This window comes from Vombatus ursinus, unplaced genomic scaffold (genome assembly GCF_900497805.2).
Source record: "Vombatus ursinus unplaced genomic scaffold, bare-nosed wombat genome assembly UNPS02014894.1, whole genome shotgun sequence".
Lineage (NCBI taxonomy): Eukaryota > Metazoa > Chordata > Mammalia > Diprotodontia > Vombatidae > Vombatus > Vombatus ursinus.
The window spans coordinates 4,512,829-4,536,546 of NW_020954672.1; the positions used below are offsets into that span (position 1 = coordinate 4,512,829).

The 23,718-nt window shown below is 47.8% G+C and overlaps 2 protein-coding genes across 6 annotated transcripts; both read right to left on the reverse strand.

Moving 5' to 3' along the window:
• Window positions 1-72: 72 nt before the first annotated feature.
• IPO4 (importin 4) lies at window positions 73-16,352 on the reverse strand. Of its 3 annotated transcripts, none has more exons than XM_027843037.1 (30): window positions 16,226-16,351; window positions 16,033-16,119; window positions 15,303-15,382; window positions 15,162-15,203; window positions 14,650-14,779; window positions 14,342-14,521; window positions 13,816-13,881; window positions 13,614-13,715; window positions 13,446-13,529; window positions 12,948-13,112; window positions 12,676-12,729; window positions 12,190-12,299; window positions 11,844-11,952; window positions 11,498-11,627; window positions 10,929-11,042; window positions 10,672-10,785; window positions 10,203-10,323; window positions 9,857-9,968; window positions 9,621-9,742; window positions 3,745-3,822; window positions 3,600-3,657; window positions 3,362-3,485; window positions 3,053-3,246; window positions 2,858-2,905; window positions 2,032-2,157; window positions 1,668-1,876; window positions 982-1,114; window positions 749-853; window positions 551-620; window positions 73-425 (listed from the first exon to the last, which is right to left on the reverse strand). In XM_027843037.1, exons 1-30 carry the CDS (start codon window positions 16,292-16,294, stop codon window positions 295-297), a joined length of 3,267 nt encoding a protein of 1,088 aa, XP_027698838.1. In that variant the 5' UTR covers window positions 16,295-16,351; the 3' UTR covers window positions 73-294. The 3 variants fall into 3 exon arrangements, with proteins under 3 accessions (XP_027698838.1, XP_027698839.1, XP_027698840.1); XM_027843038.1 differs by having other exon boundaries at window positions 3,380-3,485; window positions 16,226-16,350; XM_027843039.1 differs by lacking the exon at window positions 551-620 and having other exon boundaries at window positions 305-425; window positions 16,226-16,352.
• Window positions 16,353-16,634: 282 nt separating this feature from the next.
• Window positions 16,635-22,455, reverse strand: TM9SF1 (transmembrane 9 superfamily member 1). 3 transcript variants are annotated; one of them, XM_027843207.1, is made up of 6 exons: window positions 22,152-22,455; window positions 21,289-21,642; window positions 19,843-20,464; window positions 19,270-19,455; window positions 17,691-17,964; window positions 16,635-17,311 (listed from the first exon to the last, which is right to left on the reverse strand). In XM_027843207.1, the coding sequence occupies exons 2-6, from the start codon at window positions 21,628-21,630 to the stop codon at window positions 16,918-16,920; spliced, it is 1,818 nt and encodes a 605-aa protein (XP_027699008.1). In that variant the 5' UTR covers window positions 21,631-21,642; window positions 22,152-22,455; the 3' UTR covers window positions 16,635-16,917. The 3 variants fall into 3 exon arrangements, with proteins under 3 accessions (XP_027699008.1, XP_027699006.1, XP_027699007.1); XM_027843205.1 differs by having other exon boundaries at window positions 21,289-21,647; XM_027843206.1 differs by lacking the exon at window positions 22,152-22,455 and adding an exon at window positions 21,736-21,947 and having other exon boundaries at window positions 21,289-21,647.
• Between the last annotated feature and the right edge of the window lie 1,263 nt (window positions 22,456-23,718).

The window sequence follows — 23,718 nt, forward strand, 5'->3', positions numbered from 1 at the left end:
ACTGCTGTATTGATAAACCCCTCTCATGTGCCTCCTAAGTTTCTCTGTTCCCCACCCTGGAGTTACAGCTCATCCAAAATAAACAGACTTTATTCAAATCAGAAGTCAAACCCTTGTCCATAAAGTCCAATTCAGTAACAGAACCAGCCCCAGGGATGGCTCCCATAAGGCCATAAATTGTCCTGGGGATGGGGATCTTTGGCAGGCACCCAGATGGGGCCAAGGCAGTAAGCAGTCCTGGGAAGGGAAGGTTTCCCTTTCTGATCCCAGCCCCAAGAGGTCACTTTTTAGGCCCTAGGTGGGACTGAGCACAGCCTGAAGTTCCTGGGCCTTGTCAGGGGGCAGGGAGCCCAGTACTGCCTGGAATCTGTCTGTGTGCTGCTGGGCCAAATGAGTCAGGAGCAGCAGCAATGCAGCCTTGGTGTCTGGGGGTAGATAAGCAGAGTGCAGGGTCACCAAGAAGAGCAGTGGCATGATTCATCATAATCATTTTCCCAGCTATTCAAGCCCTGGTCCCCCCTCCTTCGAGTATACTTGCTATTCTGCTCACCGTGTGGGATCTTGCTAGCACTTAGGGTAAGACTGCATATTTTAAGGATCTCAGGAGCCACATCAATCAGCTGCAGGGAACATGGGGGTGGAGTTAAGTTACACTAACCCCAGGAACTCCCGCCCCTCTCTCCCAAGTACACAAAGAGCCCCAGAACTGAGGTGAGGGAGGTAGGACTAAGGTTCCTAGGCCATGTACCTGCTCAGGGAAGCTCTGATACAGGAAGTTGAAAAATCTCCCCATAGTGACCCATTCTTCCAGGTCCTCTTTCAGTGGTAATGCCTGGAACAGCATGGTCAGCACCTAAACATGCCAGAGTCAGCTGAGTGAAGAACCCTTCTTCTCTGCTTGAGGGACAGCACCCCCCCCCGACCTGGATCCCCTTTCCCTTCTACCTTGTACACTCAGCACTCCCTCCCTTCTCCTCCTACCTGTTTCTGGGGCCTTCCTGTGTGGTTGGCCATCAGCAAGCGTGCAAGGGCCCCACAAATGTTGTCACGGACACGGTCGTGCTGTTCCCGGGCAATGAGAGATGACAGGAACCCCAGAATCTTATGGAAATGCCTAGGCTGTAGTCAAGGAACTGGGCCCACAAGCAGGTCTCTCTCCACAGACTCTGGCCCAGTACTCCAAACCCCTGCCCACAATGGTGGGATGTAGTACAAAGATCACTGGACTGGGAATGAGGTTTGGGCTCCAGTCCCACCCTGCCACTAGACCTCGAGCAAATGACTTCACTTTTCTGACAATGAGGGGGTGGACTTGGTTCCAGAGGACTGATGATAAAATAGACCTTCCTCCTCAGGAGAGAGCTGGAGGCTATGGGTAAGGAATGCTGGCCACTTTCACTGGCTTTTCTTTGACTGTATGAGACGTATATCAGAAAAAAACCATTAGCAAAATTCAAGGACAGGGGTAGGGAACCTGGGGCCTCCAGGCCTTAATAAAAGCATTTGTTCTGTGAAGTTTGGATTCAAAGGGCCACACTTGAAGACCTAGAGGGCCACATGTGGCCTCAAGGCCGCAGGATCCCCACCCCTGGTCAAGGGGATGGACAAGAAGCTCTTCTGTCAGGCCCCTCCCACAGTCCCACCAGCTGCCCCAGTGATAAGGATACTCGAGGGCAGGGCAGGCCCCATGCTCCATCAGCACACCCAGACCAAAGACAGCATTGCTCCGCACCTCGGCATCTGAGTCTCGGGCAGCACTCAGCAGCACCGGCAGCAGCCGTGATACAAACTGGGCTGAGGAGGCCCCCAGGCCCTGCACAGCCTCTGCCAGAGTTCCTACTGCAAATGACTTCTCTGCCACTGAGCAGCCTGGCTTCTGTCAAGGGGAGAAGGGGGCCAGTTAGGACAGGGGAAGCAAGGGGGTACACAAGTGGGGCTGGAGCTGGGAACTGGGACCAGGGCATGGGGGGAGGGCAAGAATGGGGAAGTCAGACTGCAGGGGTCAGAAGTCAAAGGAGGGGAATCACTCACTGCCTTTTGAAGCAGCAGAGGTAAGAAACCAGCAAAGAAGGGGGCGAAGGTCTCTCCTCCTGAGGCACTTGCCAACGCTGGAATAACTTCCCCTGCATGTTCCAGCAGCATGGCATCATATTCTGCCTGTGGGGCTAAGGGGGTCAGGGAGCATCCGAACACCAGGATCCCATCCCAGCCAACCCCCCCAGTTCCGGAGAGGAATCGATACAACGGATCTCATCACACCACCTCTTAAAGCCTACTCTCCAACCTTCTTGGTTGGAGAATCTTCTCTCCTGCCATATTACTCATCAAACATTCTTCCCCATTCCTTCAACCACTCCCACTCCATCAGAACCACACTTTGGATACACTAGATTCATTTCTGGGACTGAGGGGGTCAATCATTTTAGTACAGCCCTGTCAAACATTCTGGATTCACCTAGCCAACCCCCTACCCTGACCCCCTCCAACCTACTGCCATGTTTATCTAAATCTTCATCATCCCATTCAGCTAACATTGTCCTCCCCGCCTCCACTCCACCCCTGAATCTTTCTTCAACCATTCAAGCCCCTCAAAGATCTCTCTCCTTTCTTCCCTATTACTCTTAACACCACACGATTTTACAATTAATTTTCTACTGTATTTTGGTTTGATCTATAGCTAGTTGCTAAACTGTGGACATACGTTCCATATATGTCACATCTTTTTATCTCTTCTGAGGCATTAGCTTAGTGCCAGGCACATAACAGGTACTCGGTTAATACTGATTAACCAATAGTGGGCTCCAGACCATGTCCCCACTTCCACATACACACAGTTTTCTTAGCCCCTGCCTCTTACCTGCTCCATCTCATCTTCCTCTTCCTCTTCCGGGTCCTGACAAGCTATCTAGAAAATGAGGTAAGTATGGATCAGTAAGGGCAGGGGTGGCTGTTAGTTACAGTGGAGCCAGGGCCAGGCTCAGACCCTCCAGTCTGGCTCACTCCAGCATCCCCGTGATGCTGGCCTGTGTTTGTCTCCTTCTAGGGCTCTCACCTTCTTCTGCAGAACAGCCTTGATGACATTGCAGAGGTCGGCCAATCGACTGGGAGGCTGGAGCACGAAAGACCCACAGTTCCGTAGCACACCATTCAGGGCCTCCAACACAGACATGACCACCAGTCGCTCACGCTCCATATTCACCACCTGCAGGAAGGATGGGATCACCCGGCCGAGGGCTATCTGTAGTGCTGGAAAAACAGTGTTGCCCTGATACACCAGCAATGCCAATGACAGCTCCCTAGCTCGTGTCCTGTTCAGGACCTTGTCACCCACCCTACCCTTGATACCAAATCACGTGCAGACCTGGGCCTCCCTTCTCACCAAAACTGTTTTGCTCTGAGGGGATAGTCTGGGAAACCTTGTGCAGAGAACAGCAAAACTGGCCCAAGGTTTCATAAGCTGACTTCCGGACATTTATATGGGGACACTGGTGGGGAGGAAGCAGACAGACATAGCAGAAGTTACAACTTGCCTGCCCTATTCGAAGGCTGACCGTCCTTCCCTCTCTGCCCTTCCCAAGTCCCCTGGACAAAACCCTCACCTCCAACAGTTTGAACACTTCCTCAAAGGCACTTTCCATGTACGGAAGGAAGGCCACGCTAAGGAACAGAAATACCAACATGAGGGAAGGGCTCTATCCACAAAGGAAGGCAGTGAGATCAGGGGAGGATGGATGCAGGGCTTACCTGGCATTTACAGAGATTTCTCCCAGAGCAGTGCAGGCATCTTCCTTCTCATCAAAGAATGCGTTCTCTACATTATACCTTATAGAGTAAGGAGAAATTTATTTAAATTGAATAAACATGTATTTTTTTTATTAATTTATTTTGAATTATCAATAATCACTTCCATAAGCTTTTGAGTTTTAAATTTTTCTTCCCCTCCCTCCCTCCCTGAGACAGCAGGCAATCTGATATAGGCTATACATATACATTTCTATTAAACATATTTTCACATAAGTGATGTTGTAAGAATTAGAACAAATAGGGGGAACCACCAGAAAGAGGAAGCAAAACACAACAGAAGAAAAAAAAATAGCAAATAGTATGCTTTGATTTGCATTCAAACTCCATAGTTCTTTCTTTGGATGTGGATAGCATTTTCCATCATGAGGCCTTTGGAGATGTCTTAGATCCTTGTATTGCTGAGAAGGGTTAAGTCTATCATTATTAGTTATCAAACAACATGGCTGTTAACTGTGTACAATGTTCTCCCGGTTCTGCTCACTTCACTCAGCATCAGACCATGCAAGTCTTTCTAGGTTGAATAAATATGCATTAAGTGGCACAACAGAAAATATGGAGTGAAGAGAAGCCTTGGACATGGGACTGAATGAGTCTGCCCAGCCCTGGTCCTGGTCAGGACATGGGTTTGGATGCCCCTCTCCTCAACAGGAACCTCTCATCCCCATCTACCTATCACCCAAGGGTTTACTGTTACTTCATCCTATGTCCCTACAACAAGGCTGCAGCCTTTATTTTTCAAGGCAGTTGAGGTCTCCCTCCATGAATCCCAATTAGTCTTTCCCAACACCTACTACTCACCTTGAACACTCCCAACCAACCCAGGAAGATAGTGTTCTTGTTTAGAGGCCTCCTTGCTCTATACTTTTTTGCCCTACTTACAGGCTATACTGACTCTGACCAGTTGCCATAAAGCCATAGCCCTCCATTTACCACCAACACCCAATGGGTAGGGTCCTCTATTAACACCAGGTTCCTGACTCCTTGTTTCTCTATCATGGTTCTGGGAGAGTGAGGCTATCTAAAACCCATTACAGATTACAATGCAGGAGTTACAGGGTTTAGAAGACTCCTTGATCCAGGATTGGGTGGAAGCTACCATCTGCTTTGCCCAGAATCATCACCACAACACTGAAAAGTCCTTTCTAACACTGAGTGTTTAGGTAGACTGCCCAGTTCCCTCATACCTACTCTAGTAAAAAACCTGATATCCACACCAGATTGAATAATGATAAAGAAATCCAATGAGAAATCACAGTAAATGACTTCTGTCCCAGAACTACACAAAAAGTCAGCCAGAAGCCCATGGGCAACAGGAATTGGGGCTACTTGTAAACCTAGTGTCAGTGCAGGCAAACATGTTGGTCACTTCCTAGCTGGACCAGAAACGGGCCAGAGAAACATAAGCCTGCAAGGATCTGTGTCTGGAGGTATAAAAACAGAGGAGAAAGCCATAGGGAAAACAGACCTTGGAAACTGTGGGGTAACTTAGCCTTTGTACAAAGCCCAAATACAAACTAAAGCTGGAGAGGTAAATAAACCACTCACCAACCAGAACCCAAAAGTTACCCAGAGATGGTCCCAAATCCAGCCTAGCAGGAGAAATAACTGTAATAGAAGTCTGTATGAGATTCAAAGGAAAAAATGGATTTGGCCACAAGGACTACATAAATGCCTAGAATATATGAAGCAACAGATAAGCTCTAAAGGATAGATGTATAAGGAGAATATAGTTTAGGAGAGTGGTAAACTTTACCCAAGAAATGGACTCCCTGACAACTAGACTTGACCAAACATAAATCAATGACTTCGAGACAATAAGAAACATCAGAGCAAAATCAAAAGATTGAAAAAAAAAAATACCCAACAACAAACCAGAACATTAAGATATCAAATATTAAAAACAAGTGACCTGGAAAACAGGTCAAGGAGATATAATTTAAGAATCACTGGGCTCCCTGAAAACTGTGATTTAAAAATAAAAAGTTTGAATACTTTATTTCAAGAAATTACCAACAAAAACTGCCCAGATCAATCAAAACCAGAGGGCAATGTGAAGATAAGACAAATCCACTGATTATTTCTGAAAGAAATCTGAAAAGTAAAAGTCCCAGGAAAGTCAGAGCCAAATTCCAGAGCTTCTACACCGAAGGAATTAGATTGCAACCACAATCAGGATCATATAATACCTGGTAGCTTTTACTATAAACAAAAGGATAGCTTGGAATATAATATTCCAAAAGGCAAAACTTAACAACGAACAACAACTTATCTTGCAAAGTTGAGTGTTATCCTACAGTAGAGAAAATGGATCTTTAAAAGAACAGAGAACTTTCAAACATTTCTGAGAAAAATGCTAGATGAATAGGAACTCTGAAATACAAATACAAGAGTCAAAAGAAACTTAGGTAAATTTATGTAAGTAACTTAAAGGTGTGATATGATGATACAGTGCTAACATTCTAGCAGGCAAAAGATAAACAAGTGTCTTCAAGTCTTAAAAGACTCCTGAGGGAGTTACATGAGAAAAAGAGGACCTGTGGTGGATTGGTTGAATTGGTTTTGTTCTGATGGTTTTATGACTGTGGAGAAAAAGAGGGTAAAAGGAATATAAATAATGTAGAAAGGAGGAAAAAGGGGGTAGAAATGGCTATTTCGCCTAATTGGGGTTATTAAGAAGATTATAAAAATATGGAGAAAGAGGTAGGGGAATACTAGCATCAGATGAACCTTACTCATCCAAAATGAACAAAGGGTTAAACCTATACATACACACAGTTTGGTATAGAAATATACCAAACTCAACAGAAAAACAAATGGGGATAAGATGAGGGAGTTTAAAAGGGAGAGGATAATCAGGAGAAAAACAAACTTCCTGATCCTAATGGGAAGACAAAAAAGGGGGAAAAAACTAGAATCTAAGGGGGTAGTCTTAATTTGCCTCTTAAGCCTTAGCTGGGGAATGGATGTCTATGAATGTAATTGAATATTACTGCATGATAAAGTGAGCACAACCAAGGGAATGACTTACACAAAGACAGCAACACTGTAAAGAAAAACAAGTGAAAGATTCAAGAACTCTCAATCAATATAGTGATCAACCCTGTTTCCAGAAGACCTATGATAAAGTATGGTACTCACCTCCTGAGAGTAGTGATGGACTCAAGGGGCAGAAAGAGGCCCGTGTTTCTGGATGTGGCCACTGTATATAGTCATTTTGTTTGGCTATGTTTACTTGTTATAATGTGTTGGGCTTTTTATTGTCTTTAATGGGGAAGGGGAAAAGTTGGGGGAAGGGAAGGAATTAACAACGATGCCAAAAAGAAGAGCCATCAAAATATTTTTTTTAAAATGTAGATAACCATGCAAGAAGGTTCAGAAGGAAGCACAGAAAAACAGGAGTTTTAAAAGTAATGTGGAATTTATTACATATTTTTTAAAAGAGCAAGTGGCATTAAATGGAGACTCATAGTTTCATATGCAATCCTCTTTTTGTGTTCTGCTATGTATATAGAAATGATCATATTTTTGGTGTTTAAAAACATTTAGTTAAAAAAAATTTTAAGAGCTGAAAAGGCCTACTATCTAGATAACAAAACACTTCCTTCAAAGCAGAGGCAAGCACAATATTAGAACAAAACAGCATATACATTGTCAAGACAAAGTTTCTGTATCTGATGTTTTTGCTTTTTTTTTTTTTTTTTTGTCACAAGGAAGGGTTTAACCTGGGTGTGGAAAATGACTATGATATAAAGCCAAAAGACGTCAATAACATGTATTTCAAACACCACTACTACCACCAACACCAGTAACAAAAGTATGGTGGAAACCAGATTTGAAAGTCTTAGCTTATCACCATATGTGTAGGTAGTGACCTACTCTGTCCTGTTTCACTGAAACCATACGAGAAAAGCAACAACACTTCAGTTCTCCATGATCACTGAGTGGCCAACACCAAGACTGAGGCTTTAGGACCCAATACCCAACCAGAAGCCAAATCCATACTCCACAAACAGAATATTTCCAACTGTGCATCATCTCCCTCTACCCTGATATCAGGCAAAGAAATTAGTACTGTATATAAGTTCAGTCAGGCCCCTGGGAACACAATCACCCAACTGATTCACCCGATCACCTAGCTTCCCTGGTGTTTGAGAGAAAATAAACTCCCACTGGCCTCCATCATCACAAGACCCTTGGGAGTGGAAACCCCAGTTACAGGACTCTCCCCAGCCTCTAAACAACCCTTCCATAACAAATGAGCAGTCAAGTAAAATATATCTGTGAATTTTTTATTCTTTTTTACGAGCGATGGCTCGCTGGTAGGGATATATTCAGAAATGAATGTGTAAAAACAAAATATCACCCCATTTGCCATGCCTGAAAATATCCTAAATCTCAGGACCATGAGACCTTTCCATCTGACTTACAGGTGAAATTTCCCATGTGTTGTCTCCACCCCTGGAATGTGAGCAAAAGTAAAAGAAAGCACTGTCTCTACTTGCACTTAACATAGGACTTTACATGTAGTAAGCACATAATAAATGCCCATCCATCCAATCATCTTGTACTTACAGCCCCATTCATGCAGATGACTCCCCAGTTTACTTCTTCAGCCCCTCTCCTGAGCTCCGGCCTCACATCACCAACTGCCTATGAATATCTGCACCTGAAGGTTCCACTGGCACTTCAAAACACCACATATTCAAAACAGAACTTGCTTTCCCCCAAATCTTCTTATTCCTACTGAGGTCACCAATACCTTTCTAGTCTATGCAGGTTCACAACTTTGATGTCATCCTTGACTATTCCCTCTCCTTCTCATAACCAATTAGACACTAAATCTGTCAATTCCACTTCTACTCTATTTCTCCAATCTACCCCATTCTCTCCATTCCGATTCATAGTCACCATCCTAGTCTCCCTGGGACGACTGCAACAGCTTTCCAATTGGTTTCCCTGCTTCCAGACTTACCCTCTAACCCATCTTCCTACACTGTTGCTAAAATAATCTTCTACAGAAGAAACCTGACCATGTCATTCCCCAGTTCAGAAATTCAGTGGTAGTATCTCCAGGGTAAAAATGCAAACTCCTCAGCTTAGTATTTTTAATCCTTCACAATCTAGTTCCAACACCAGTATTCCTTTGCTAGGCTCAGGTCAAGTCTCCCCTTCACGCACTCCATGATCACATCAAACTTACGAACTCACTGTTCCTCAAAGTTAACATTCCCTCTCTTCTAATTCAGTATCTTGGTGTCAGGCATGCTTCCCACCTGTAAGAATCCTAAGCTTCCTTCCTCACTCAGATTAAGGACACCATGCTATGGGAAGCCTTTCTTGGTCTCAATAGAGGTTAATGCTTTCAACTTCCTCAAATTTCCTTATCCATTTCTCTCAATAGAATATAAGCTCCTTGAGGGCAGGGACAATTTTCTCCTTTCACATCTCCAGTGCCTAACGTAGCAATTGGCCGATAGTAAACCAATAAGCAATAAATGTTGACTGAACTGTTAAACAGCCTGTTTCTAAGAAACTTAAATTTCTACCAGAAGTGATACAGTATGTACAAAGGTAAATATAACACAAGGCAATCTTAGGAGGCAAAGAACATTAACATCTGGGGAAAATCAACAACAGCTTCAGAGAGGAAAGAGGTGGCATAAACGGAACATAAAAGATAAAAGATGAACAACTATGGAGGCCACCACAGTGACCAGTTAATGAGGGAGCTCAATGACTCCCTCTTCAGGCCCAGAACATGGCTGACCCTCCCTGATCCACCAGCCATCCCCGCCTCACCACCCTTGGATTCACACCCTGAGATATCAGAGTCCTCCTCCTCTTCCTCAGTATCTTCATCCATCAGCTCCTCCTCATCTTCCTCTTCTCCCTCACTCTCATCAAAAAGTAGGAAGGAAGAGCTTGTGTCATAGAGGGGCTGCAAGAGAGGTTGTCAGGGTTAGCAGGATCCTGCTCCACCTTCCCACCAGTCCCACCCTTGAGACATGGCCCATCACCTCCCTTTCTCCATTGTCCCCAGCCCCATCCTTACCACGATGCCCTCAGTTGAGCGCAGTGATGACATCATAAGTATGGTGATTTTCGGTAGATGGGGGGCCAACCCCTCACCCATCAGTCCTGACAGTGCTGCAAACAGACTATACCTTTTAGGGGAAGCAGACCAAACAGAGAGGTAAAGCACAGCCCTACTAGAAAAGGGACATGCAGAACAAGAAATTAGACCAAGGGTAGGGGAGAAAGTTGAGATAACAAGGAACAATGACAAAGACTCAGAATTAAAGGATATGGCTAAGAGATCCTGAATGAGTCAGGCACAGGAATTGGGCATGTGAGATAGTTGGGTTCCCCTGGGTCCCACTCTATTTCAGAACACTCACGTGCATCGACGCAGATCAGGATCATCTACTTGGTCACAGAGGCTAAGTCCCAGGTGGCAACACTCCTCAGCCAGGGGTTTCACGGGCTCCCCCAATGCTCGAGCCAAAACTCCCAGAGTTTCTGAGAAAGGTCAAGAAGGATAGGGAGAAAATATGGCACTCAAAGATAGATGGGCTAAAGTAGTTCTGGGGAAGAAGTACACTTGGGAATATGGGCTGGATGAGGGGAGAGAGATGAGATCAGTCAGGAACTGTGAAGTCATGAGGAAGCGAAACAAAATCGGAGGGGCAAAATTAAGACCAACAAGAACTTGGCAGGGCCAAGACAAAAGCTCCCAGCATAGCCTCCAGGCAACTCCTGTCTAATTAGCAGAAATCTGTTAGATGAAATTGGGAATAGTAAAGTGGGGAGAAAGTTGGGAAGGGATGCTCTGAAGAACCTGATAGGGTAAGAGGAAGGAGTGCTCACCAAGACTCTGGATTTGCACAGGTCGAAGGTCCTCACGCCCAGTCACCAGGTATTCCCGGAGATGCTCCATGATGGTGGGGAAGTAAGGTATCAGGGAGCTTTGGGCTGCACTGGCTGTAGGAATGGTAAAGTTAGTAGAACTAGAAGATGGGAAAGACCCCCACAAATACATTCTTTGGGGAGACCTGCATAATACTTTTTCCAAGCAAAGTATAGCCCTCCACCCCAACCTGGGCAGCCATATTGCCCCACCTCACCGATGGCCCCCATCATGCTCACAGCCAACTCCTTGGCTCGGGGGCTGGTAGGTTCTCTAAGGGGCTGTAGCATCCGCTCCATTAACTCTTGGAGGTATGGCTCCACCTCTTGTCCTACAGGGATAAAAGAATTATAGAGCTAGAAGGGAGACCATGTAGTCCAATCCTCATTTTATATATGAGGAAACTGAGGCCTAAGGTCACACAGATAGTAAGCATCAGAAGCAAGATAAAAAGTCCAGTCCTTTGCCTACACATGTCAAATTACACCAACTGACTGTACCATGCTGAACGGTCAGTCCAAGGCCCTTCAATTCAGCACTCTCTTCTAGACCCAGCCTTAAACCCATTTCCTATCAAGTGAGGAATAACCAAATGAACCCTAATAATTTGTCCCAGCATGAGGCAGTATCTAAGAGAACAAGATGCTCTGCTATTGCTGCTGCAAATACATCCCTCCCATGCCATCCAACTTAAATTATTGGGTACACAACTCCATAGTCATTGCCAAGTCATTCTTACCGCCACCCCCCCCCCCCCCCCCCACCCTGGAGTTTCCTCCCTCATACCCAAGTTCTCCACAAAATTCTCCAGGGCATAACAGGCCTTGGAGAGGTGTCGTGTGTTTCCAGGCGGCACAGACTGGAGGTATGCCAGAAGCAGGGGCATCACTTCACCAGAGTAGCTGCTGATATTAGGCTACAGGGAGGGACAGGAAGAGATCAGGCCAGGTGATGATGAAGTTTGAATGAAGAGGTAAATACAATGTTGGGCGGGGAATAGAGGCCTGGAGTGGGAGTGGAGGACCCAAGGTCCCTGAGAAAAAAAAAGGAAGGACATGGCAGAGTAAGAGCCAAATAGATCTTATGTGGGCAGAACTTGGGGGAAGAAGGTACCGGCTTCTATCTTACTAACCTGTAGGTTCTCTGAGAACTGGCCCATGGCAAACAGTGCAGCATTACGCACCACCTGGGAAGGATCAGCCAAGCCCTTGCACACAATCTGAAGCAGTGGGGTCAGCAGTCTGGAAAGGGACAAGAAGGGAGGGTCTAAGATAGAGGGAACTCAGCAGGGGATCCTACAATACCAAAGTGGGGGGAAAGGAAGTAGTCTCTAGGAAAATGCTACTCTCTTCCCTCCTACTGGGAGCCTCGTGTCTCTCCTTTCCTTTGTCCAAAAACCTTCAGACTCTCATGCCCCATGGTCTCCCTGAGGCCCCTCTTCAGAAACAGGTCCTATTCTTCCTCCTTCCAGGGCATACCTCTGTCTGATATAGTCACCAGCACCATCAGACAACACAGCCAGCACCAAAAGTCCTGCCTTTCGTTGATACAGGTTTTCTCCATGAAGGGCCTCATCCAGCAATGGCATCTATCAAAGGAGACAAATGGAAGCCAACACTTCTATTACCACTCTTTCACTCTGCTTCCCAGCCTTCCAACCACAGTCAGGAGCAACAGATCCTCCCTCTAAAGAGGGGAGTAGACATAGGTTTTGATTCCCAGCTCTGCAACTTAGTCCCTCTGTGACAGTGAGCAAGTCACTTAACTTTTCTGGGCCCCAGTTTCCTCATCTGTAAAATGAAGACTGAACTAGATGGCCTCTAATGTTTCCTCCAACTCCAAATTTGTGATCTTATGATTGTGTGCCTGGTGCTGCCATAGAAATATCAGGGTCCAACTCACTACCAAAAAACAGATTAGGCCAAGATGAAGGAAGAAGAGAGGTCAAGCATCCGAACACTCACCAACTGTGTAAACAGCTTCTCTGGGGCCAGATGGAGGGCCAGTACGTCTATCACCTGAAAAAAAGCAGCTTTCATCTTCAACACTGTTGTCTTCCCCACTGTGCTCACACTCCCAACTTCTAGATCCAATTTTCTACCTCTCTAGACCCTAGACTGAGGCTCTCCTCCTTCACATAAACCATGCCTGTGACCATTTTCCCCTCACTTACCCTACATCTTCTATCTAATTTCCTTGTGGCCCACTAAGTCCCCCCTGCTGTTCCCCTTCCCACCTGCACAGCAAACTGCTTGGGTGTTTCCACCTCCAGCCCTCCTTCCAGCTCTTCCTCTTCAGTATCTTGGTCTTCAGGATCCAGTTGTCCTGGAGGGGGCTCGGCAGTCATGATGGGGAAGAGGGTGAGCAATACCGTGCTTAGGAGTCGGTGCTTCAGTAGAGCCTATGGGCATTTGGGGTGGCGGAACAAATATCAGTGTATCATGTAGCTGTCTTTTCCTTCTAGCTCTATAAACTAAAGTTTGCAAGTCTAAAAGAAAGCTAGGGAACTTCATGATCTGGGGAAAACTACCCTGACTTGTAGGAGTAAGAGCACCTAAATAGCCTGGGATAAATATGACTGGGACTTACTTCTCCACCAGGCTACTTACTATGTACACAATGACTCACATTTAAGACCCTAGAGAGAGGCAAGAAAGCCCAAAGGAATGGTAGGGATGATCCAGAGTGGCTGGGGCAGCATAGGTTGACAGGCAGAGCAGCAAAGCTTACTCACCTTGCTCTTAAGTTTGACAAGGAAAGAGACACAGCAGAGAACCCGTACTCGTACTGCATCCCCCAATGTGACGGTTCTAGCCACCTACGCCAAAAACAAACGTGATTCAGAGATGGAGAAATGTCCTGCCAGGGGAGCCAAGAAGGAGGCTCTGTCAATCTTTCTTACCTCCAGACAGAAGGTGAGAACCTCAGAGAGGTATGGGGTGGTGATTGGTAACTCAGATTCTAGCAACTCGTCTAGAGCTTCCAGGGCCTCACAGGCCTTTGTCTAACATAAAAAGACAGACAATCTTTGTGTAGATGATTCAGGGGCCTGACCGGTATGTTCCTCTCCCCTCCCCAGCAGGGCTGTTGCCCGTCATTCTCACCTCATCTACTTGGATTAATGTCTGCAAAGCCAAAATGACCTTGGGCACCAGAGTCCTGGCATGAGGCTGTAAGAGTAGAGAATAGGGAAGAAAGGTGGGAACTAAGTCCTGCAGTGCAGAAACATGGTAGCTAACATCCTTGAGTTCCTCTGAGATAGAGCTTCCCCTAGTGTGCTTGTTGTCTCCCCCATTAGACTGTGAGCTCCTTGAGGGCAGGGACTGTCTTTTGCTTCTTTTTGTATCCCCAACACATGGCACAGTGCCTGGTACACAGAAGACTTATGTTTATTGATTGACATGTCTAGAGATAGAGAAATAGAGCATAGAGACAGAATAAAGAGGGCTTGGAATTTGGGAAGTTTCTTCATCCCTCCTTTTAAATATTCAAAGTCCTGCAAGAGGACTAGAGATGAAAGAAGATGATCTCACTTTCTTAATTTCACCAAAAGACAGTGGATTCTAGAATACCTCACGGGTAAGATGTATTTACATCTTTACGAGTAAAGGGCAAAGAGAAGTTTCTTACCAAGGCATTGGGGCCCAGGTAGGGTATCATGGTAGTCAAAGTACGCAGGGAGTAGTAGAGCAGACCAGGGGAGGCTGATTCCCCCAGAGTCTCATTCAGTAGACAAAGAAGATCTCTATGGTGTGGTCGGAATGCTTCAGGCCTTGAAGTCACCACTACACTCAGGAGGAGTAGTCCCATCTGCCCAGGGGGAAGGAAGGTAGAAGAAAAATTACCCTATACCCTTAGCCCTTTCCTGTCCCAAGCCTTGACTGGGTCCTAATCCTCTGACATCCTTAGCCCTCCCAAGCTCCATGAACCATACATACCTCCCTTTCAGGGATGTGGGAGCTTCGAGTGCTGTGCTGGAGTAGCTGCATTAACTGAGGCCAGGCATCCAGGCCTTCGTTCCTCAGGATGGTTGCTGACAACTGGGCCAGGCTGAGGCTCACACTATGCCTACGGGTTGAAGAAGAAGCCATGTCTGTCACCCTCATCCAAAACAAAAAACAAACAAACAAAAAAAAAAAGGGGCCCAGTAGCATGGCACAGAACTAATATTCAAAAGGCCATTGGCACAGATCCACTTGTGTCAGACATTTTAGTATTTTCTAACACTGTTCCATTCTCTTTCTCTAATACAAATCTCACAAACTAGCTACTTTTTTTTTCTATTAGATGAGAAATCTACTCTTCCTTCTAGGGGATTGGGCATGTCTCTTGCCCCAAAGAATCAGGAACCTGAGATGAGAAAAGCAGCATAAGCAAATAGGAAATATCCACAGTAATCAGGCAAAGGATGCTCAAGGAACATCTGAGAAAGTAACAGATCCATACTCACTCTGTCTCGTTCTGCAGGGCTCTCAGAACCAGAGATTTCATACTAGAATACAACAGGGTACAAAGCATTTAGGATACCCTACGCCAGGCTGTCCACTTCTGCCCCCCCCACCACTCCTAGGACCCTGGCTAGAGTCCTCACCTCTCCCGATTTGCCACTGCCAACCGCCTCCATCGTGTGTTCACTCGCCTCCTGACTAACAGTGCTGAAAACTGCCTGATCTGGGATGTGGAAAGAGGGGAAAGAGTCAGAGCAAAGGAAGATGAGGGGCACGGGAGACAGGAGAAAAGAGCGAGCCCACAGATCCCATTAAGAGGGAGGGCAGGGCCAAAGATGACGTTCCTACTCTTAGAGGTTAGAATTGAGGACAGGGAATTTTCTGAGACAAACAGTATAAGACCAAAGATTAGGGATCAAAATACCAAGGCATCTTAAGACAGAGATAAGTAACCTCAGGCTCTACAAATTAAGGACTGTGGGTGGGAGAAGTCAATATCATCGGGGTAAGTGATCAGGAACCCCAAATGTCGGGGAAGGAGATATGAAGGTGTCAGGGGGCTGTACGGATTGAAAAAAAAAATCACTGAGTAAAAGGGGTAGTGAGATATCAGATGAGGAGTTAAGTGAGTGTGAAAACTAAGGAATGAGGAGCGAAGAGAATCCAAGAGATCAAAGAAAACCGAGGTGGGGATCAAGAGATCCCCGCTTTGTAGACTTATGGTAGGGGGGCGACAGCAAGTCTCGAAGGGCTGAGCTCAATGCACACTCGGAGGGAAGTCTGGGTCAGAGACTGGGCAGTGTGGGGAGGCTGAGCACTTTTAACAAACCCGAGGAGTTTCGGCACGGGTCCGAGAGTGCGGGAGCCTCTCACCTGCGGGTCGGGCGCGTGGGCCAGCAGCTCGCACAAGGCGGGCACCGCGCCGGGGTTTCGGAGAGCGGCCTGGAGCTGTTCCGTGGCCTGGGGAAAGGCGGGAGGACACGGAGGGTCTTAGGCCACGGGAGTCCACCTCCCTCGAGTCCCGCCCCGTCCCGCCCCGCCCTGCCCAGGGAGCCCCGTCCCGTACCCGGCGGATTCGCTCAGTGTCCGGCAGAAGCAGTTCCCGGAGGATCCGGTCCAGCTCCCCGGACTCCATGGCAGCACAGGTAGCGGCTGCCGGCAGCAGGTCCGGCACCGGAGGAAGAGGGAGGGGCTGCACGTGGAGACACTGACACCCGCTTCCAGCGGAAGCAGCGCATGCACGTCCTGCCCCGGCGTTGCCTGAAGAGACTACCCATCCTGCTTCCAGCAAAAGGATCGAGCTCTACGCCCCCTAGCGTCCGGCGGGAACACTGCGTGCTGCTTTGGGAAACGGCGAGCCGTGGCGGCTGAAGGAGGAGCGCGGCCCAGAGCCTCTCCCCAGCGCCCCCGCTAGCTCAGGGCCTGAAGCCACTTCCTTGGTCCCCTCCCCCGCCCCGCCTTCTCAGGCAGTGTAGTGATTTCTTAACAAACTTTATTGTGACAATTGTAAAAAGAAAACCATTGGAACCAAAATGAAAAGAAAATTAAAAATTCTAATATATAAGTCCTTCTATATATAGATATTTATAGAGTCGTGGGGGTTTCCCCGAGCTTGGAGGAGGCCGGCTCGAAGAGCACACAGCAGGGGTGGGAGGGCTGGAGCCAGGCTGCTGCTGGGTCCTGTCCCTTCCCCCGACATGGCTCGGGGAAGGGGCCGCAAGCAGCAAAGGGGCCCGGGACCCGGGCTTCGCTGGGAGCTCAGTCCATCTTGAGGTTGACATAGATGTAGCGGATGAACTTGAGTGAAGAGAAGAAGGAGATGGTGCCGAGCATGAGGAAGAAGACGTAGGCCGTGAGGAAGGAGTAGCCGAAGAACTCCACTGTCTGCACGGCCCCCGACATGTTGGAGCGCCGCGCGTAGTAGAAGACGGAGTAGAAGAAGATGAAGAGGCCCGTGGAGCCCACGCTGAGCACGGAGCGCCACCACCAGCGATAGTCCTCTCCTGAGAGCTGAAAGTAGGTGAGCGCGATGGAGATGCAGGCGCCCACGCTCAGCAGGATGGCGAAGACAAAGAAGAGGATGCCGTAGAGTGTGTACTGCTCGCGGCCCCACACTGTGGCGAAGATGTAGTAGAGCTCCACGGAGATGGCACTGCCAGGAGAGGCGGAGGGTCAGCGGGCACACACCTGACCCAGGGCTTCCCCCCACTCCCAGCCCAGGTCATTGCAGGAGGCCAATCAGCACACTTAACCCCACTCCTCATGGGTCTGATCAACAAATTATGATAGGCTTTAGTAACACGAGAAAATGAAGTCAGAAATTCTAAGTTCCTGATGATGAAAGGAGTAATGTAACAGGTGAGCAATAAATCTCTCTAGCAAGCTTAAAAAAAAAAAAAGTCCTGCCTAACAGGGGAATGGATGGAAATGGGATCTGTAGGACATGGCCAGACCAAGGATTCTATGATTCTCCTTGAGGCTGAGCTAGATTGTAAGGAATCAGGGCCCTGGAGGGTGGGAGATGTAAATACCTGAAGGGCAAGAAGCCACCAATGGTCATGTGGACAACAGTAGACTTGTACCAGGGCTGGGGTGGGATCTCTCGTGCAATATTCTTAGTCCGACAGGGTGCATCAAAAGGAGTGGCATTGTTCTTACCAAAGATGCCACCTATGACAGTGAGAGGGAAGCCCACCAGGAGCCAGACTGTTAGCAGCAGCAGGATGGTAGTGGCTGGAAGCGCTTGTGTTGATCCATTGGCCCAATGCACTGAGTTCACCACGCTCCAAGTCAGGAAAAAAGGCACTGCAGGGATGGGGCCCCCAGGAGGGTAGAGATCAGCATTGGAAGTCACATTCTTGGGAAGACCCACTTAAACTGGACCTGAAGGGGGAAAGGGGGAACCAACCTGCCACTCTAGCCCTAGTGCACCTAGTCCCACCCTCCACCACCCAATTCTCCTTATCTTGGTCTTGCCTCCCACTCACCAACAACTCTCAATGATAGGGCCAAGCTTGCCTATATAGGATGATTTAAGAGATGTGAGTAGAACTGAATGTTCCTGAATTCTTCCCACTTTCCACCAAGGTCTGCTATCATATTCATAATTGAACTCAATACCTTTGAGTTAAGGTATTGTTCAAAACAAATATTAACTGTGAGAGATTAATGTTACCCTATGTCACCTGTTGTTAATTATAATTTATAATAACAAGCTAGTATTTATATAATGCTATTGAGGTTTTTGAAGTCCCTTACATATGTTTGATCCTTACAACTCTTAAGTAGGTGCAATTATTATCCCCATTTTATAGATGAGAAACTGAAGCTAAGGGAGGTTAAGTGACTTGTTCAGATCACAAAGCTAGTAAGGCAGGATTTGAACTCAGGTCTTCCTGACTCCAAGTCTAAGACTCTATCACTGTAACACCATGATTACATCAAGAATGAGGCCTTGCAGAAGGAATGGGATATGGCACTAATAAATTTAGATTAGATTATTCGAATCTAGATATACCAAACCATAACGATTTTGAGGATAAGGACCTTCTATTTTACCACTGTATGGTTCTGTACAGCTCCAAATCTGTGCTTCTGTACTGATCTCAATGCTTTGGACATCACTAGCAGAAGGTAAATTTGCAATACAGTTTTGTTGAACTGGGGCAGGGGTGGGGAATCTGCGGCCTTCAGGCTACATGTCCTCAAGGACATAATAAAAAATAAATAAATAAACAATAATATATAAATAGAAATATATAAAAATAAATAATTAATAAAAGGATCTGTTCTGTGAAGTTTGGATTCACTCGAAGGGCCGCACCTGAAGGCCTAGAGGGCCACATATAGCCTCAAAGCCTCGGGTTCCCCACCTCTAAACTAGGGACTAGAAAAGTTCAGAGTTTAGACTGCTGCCCTGGGACGGCAGGTCTAATTGGGGTATTGTAGTGAAGGGCCCTCAGTAGCTATCGTCCAATATGCAAGCACTGGGAAGGATCCTAAAGGGGAGGACACCATGAGAAACAAACTTGATTTTTACACAATTTTACCTCCGGCCAACCCTCCTCTAAAGTCCATTTTGGCCCAACCCAGGGTGAGTGAGGTCCTCACCAGAGAAGAGGCTGGTGGTGAGGATGATGTTCCAGACCCAGCGCTCGCCTCCAATCTGCCGGTAGAAGTGGCTGGACACATAGCCAGCAATGCAGCAGGTCAGGGCATACAGCAAGATGGCTGCTGAGTTGATGGCGCCATGGCGGTGCACATTGAACATGCCCAGCAGTGCCATGACGATGATGCCTACAGGGTAATAGTGTGAAGCCTGCATTAGAGCTTTCCTATCCAACCCCAGAAGTCCCTACAGGAATCAGCCTTTCTCTCACTCAAACCCTGGAGTTCCAATAGAAGAATTTGTTCCCTCTTATCCACCCTACACCTTTGATGACATTACCAATTTTTGTCTTAAACCTGGAGACCCATAGGTGGGGAACATGCTTTGCAGCTCTCCTACTTCTCAGGAAGGAGAATCAGACACTCCCTGAAAGAGAGTACCACTACTTGAGATGCCTGGGCCATGCCACCTCCCCCGACACCTTAGGAGAAGAGCCCTAGATTGCCTCACTTCCTAGGTCTTCCTTAACTGGACCAACACTCTTATTCCCTAGGGAGATATCCTGTTCCCCTCACCAGTGCCAAGAGCCAGGAACTGGGTACCCACACCAAGCACAGCACAGAGTAGACCACGACATGGGGGAAAGCGGAAAACATCAGTATGGATAATCTTCCAGCCATTGTCACCCTGGTCAAAGTCATCAGTGGAGCTACCAGAGTTTGGCTCCTCATCCAAATTGTAGCGGGCTAAGTCATTACGAAGGACTCGCATGAGGATGACAGCTACAAATCCCACCAGAAGAAACACCAGCACCATAGAGTTGATAATAGATAGCCAGTGGATCTCGAGTGTTCGAGGGAAGAAGCCACCATCATCACCATGGCGCCTATCACCCCGACGTTCTGCTGAAGTCTCAGACCAGTGCACACTGTAAGTGTGAGTGAGGTCCAGAGGCTCTTCAGGCCGTACCACATCCAGGCTATGGGGCTTGACATCACGAACTGAGACATTGGCAAAGACAATTCGATCCCCATGGAACTCAAGGTGAAAATCCAGGTGAGTCCAGAGTCCTATCTTGTGACTATGTGGAAGGAAACCACTCTCTTCCATGTAGCCCACAAAGCCACGAATTGGCAGGTCATCCACCACAAACTCAAAGTAGTATAATTCTTCAATGGCCTGGCGCAGCCGCTCAACCTATGAAAGATAGATAGGATTGGACAAGATCGTCTCAGGAATAAGGTGGAGGAGAACTTGATTATATGATAACCAGTCCATTCTCCTGAGGATCCTTCAGAGGGGTGAAAATGACCTTATGGTTTTAGGACTAGAAAGGAAGAGAATAAGAAAAGATGAGGAGACCATGTTTCCACATGGTCTGAATTCTGCTCTAAAGCAGGATTTGCTAGAAAGGATTTATGGAAGAGGGCTGATAGGGAGAAAAGGAAATATTTGACAGCAAGACAGCAGAGTAGAGTGATGAATCTAGAGTCAAGAGGAAATGAGTTCAAATCTAGTCTCAAACACTTACTAGCTGTGTGACCCCGGACAAGTCACAAGACTGCTGTCAGCTTCAGTTTCCCCACCTGTAAAATGTTGATAATAGCACCTACCTCTTAGGGTTGATGCATGGATAAAATGAGATATTTGTAAAGCCCTTTGTAAACCTTAAAGCGCTATGTACATGCTAGCTATTACTATCATAAGAGATCGATTGGATGAAACAATCTATTTGAGGTTGAAAGATAAAACATTATTGCAAAAAAAAACAAACAAACCCAAAACCCAGCAGCATGATAAGGCAGAAAGACCAGCAAAGTGGGTGAGTTTTAGGAGGTTAACAGCTTCACTAGGTATCTCTGACCCTCATCTTCTTCATCAGCAAAACTGGAATAAAAATTCCTGGCCTCACTACCTTCTAGTGTGAGGAAAAACACTGAAGATCAGAACATGCTATGAACGTGTAAGGGGTAATTTTAATGGGGGAAGAGGTAAGCAGTGACCCCCATAGACATGCTGACCTGGGCAAAAGTTAACTGCATCTGGCAGAGGGTCCGTTTCTCAACATTCTCTCTGAAGCGGATCTGATACATGGACTCAGCCATTCGGTCACCATCCAACACTTCGCCCAGGCTAAGGCTCTTGTGTCGGATCTTTTCAGGGCAGCAAACAGGCAACTGGTAGTAGTGGTAGGTCTCCTGGGGGTTGTGGTAAGGCCCCACCTTGTTGACATACAGCATGACAGGATCTCCAGGCTGATAGTGGGTCTCACCGGTCACCCCAGGAATGTGGCCAGAGCCCAAGAGCAGCAGTACTGGCAGCCACAAGCAGGGCCTGCCTTGAAAGGTGTCCAGGGCTGTCATCCTGAAGGCAGCCTGACCTGGCGGGAGAGTCACTGTGTCACACAAACCCAGCCCGACCCTCTCTTCCCCACCATGCCCTAGAAACTGGCACAATGTGGCCTATACCAGAGCTTCGGCTGTGTCTTCTGCGTGTAAAATGAGGGTGGACGAGGCTCCTCTCCAAGGCCCCTTCCAGTTCTAAGCTCCAGATCCATCATCACTCACTACGTGTACTTCACTTCCTCAGGCCTCAGTTTCCTCATTTGTAAAATGAGGATGGGCTCGATGACCTCCAAGGTCTCCTTCCAACTGAAAGGTATGGTTCTAAGGGGTCAGACTCTCTGTCCTGCCCCGAAGGGCCCTGAACCCAGCCTGGGAGAATGCTCCCCTTCCTCCCCACTCAGGGCCAGCTCTGGGCGACTCGGGCGCTCCCCTGGCTACCCAGCCCGGCCAGCAGCCTACGCGCCCCGCCCCCGCTCCGTTTCTATGGAAACTTCAGTGGCTCTTAGCTCTCCCGCCTCCAGAGCCCTGGGGGTCCTCACCTAACGCGAGAGGGGTGACCGAGGCTGCGCCGGCGGCGGCCTCTACGAACCCCTTCGCTGCCCACGGGCTCCTGGTTGGGGTCTTTTCCAGAGCAGCGGTAGCGGCGCAGGAGAGGTCCTGAACGTCCAATGGACCGCCGGTTCGGGGCTGACCCAGGACCCGCCTGTTTCCAGCACCAATTCTGGCTGCAGCTTTAAAGCTGATTCGACATCTTTGTCTCCCACCTCCGCCCCCCGCCCCACGGCAAAGCCTTTCAGGAGGACTGTCTCATGGCCAGGCTGGCCTGCCTCTGACCGCGGAGGCGGTGTTCTTCCGGCAAGCTGCGTGGGCAGCTCAGGACACGTCGAGATTCCAGACTTCCGCCCATAGAGGGCGGGGACTTCACTCGCCGCCGCAGCCCGTCGGGGCTTCAGGAGCCCAAGATAAGCCACGCCCCCTAGCAGGGCTTAAAAGGCCAGCGAGGTTCGGGGTCCTGGGGTGCAAATCACTTTTGTCTCCATTTGGTTAGGGCATGCGGCTTCCCTGCACCAGGGTTTGTGGAAGGGACTCTAAAAGCCCCCCAGGCCAAGCCCCTCCAACCCCATAGCATCTCTGGAGTGCCAGTCAGGGTTCGGGTCCGGAGCGTGGGTGGTGAAGGTCAGACAAAGGAGGATGAGGAGGGGAACCAGGAGAGCTGTTACATTTTTATTTTACCGAACCCCAGAGAGGTTAAGGGACTCGGAGCAGAGGTTGTATTTGAACTCAGGTAGCCTTTATTCCAAATCCAGACCAGGCACCTTTGGATTTAAGTCTTCATGGAGTATTCATTCGAAAAACCTCAAGAACCTACCCCGGGGTGGGGGGGCAGCTAGGGGGCGCAGTGGATAGAGCACGGCCCTGGAGTGAGGAGGACCTGAGTTCAAATTTGGCCTCAGACACTTCACACTGTGTGACCCTAGGCAAATCACTTAATCCCAATTGCCTCACCAAAACAACAAAAACTCACCTAAAAACCTACTCCTGGCAAAAAAAAACCCCAAAAAACCGAAAACACATTGTGCTACCTATTTGATGCCGTGATTGTCTGCTGATAAAGGAGCTGAGAAGTATATCCAAATGCACTGGAATGCAGAATATTATGAAACAGAAAGGGTGGAAACAAGATGATAGGAGAGACAATCTCTTGTGATTTACAGAGGTGGGCATTGGGGTTAATGGGGGCAAACTGCCTGGAAAGCCTAAGCCAAATTCTCTCTCATCTTGCCACCTTGACCAAAACTCTTCTCCCTCAAAGGTCCTGGGGGCTACTTTCTTCAGCCTTCTCATTGGCTTCTAACCCCCTCGAGGTCATCGAGCCCATCCTCATTTTACAAATGAGGAAACTGAGGCCTGGGGAAGTGAAGTACACGTAGTGAGTGATCATGGATCTGGAGCTTAGAACTGGAAGGGGCCTTGGAGAGGAGCCTCGTCCACCCTCATTTTACACGCAGAAGACACAGCCGAAGCTCTGGTATAGGCCACACTGTGCCAGTTTCTAGGGCATGGTGGGGAAGAGAGGGTCGGGCTGGAACAAACGTGGTACCCACC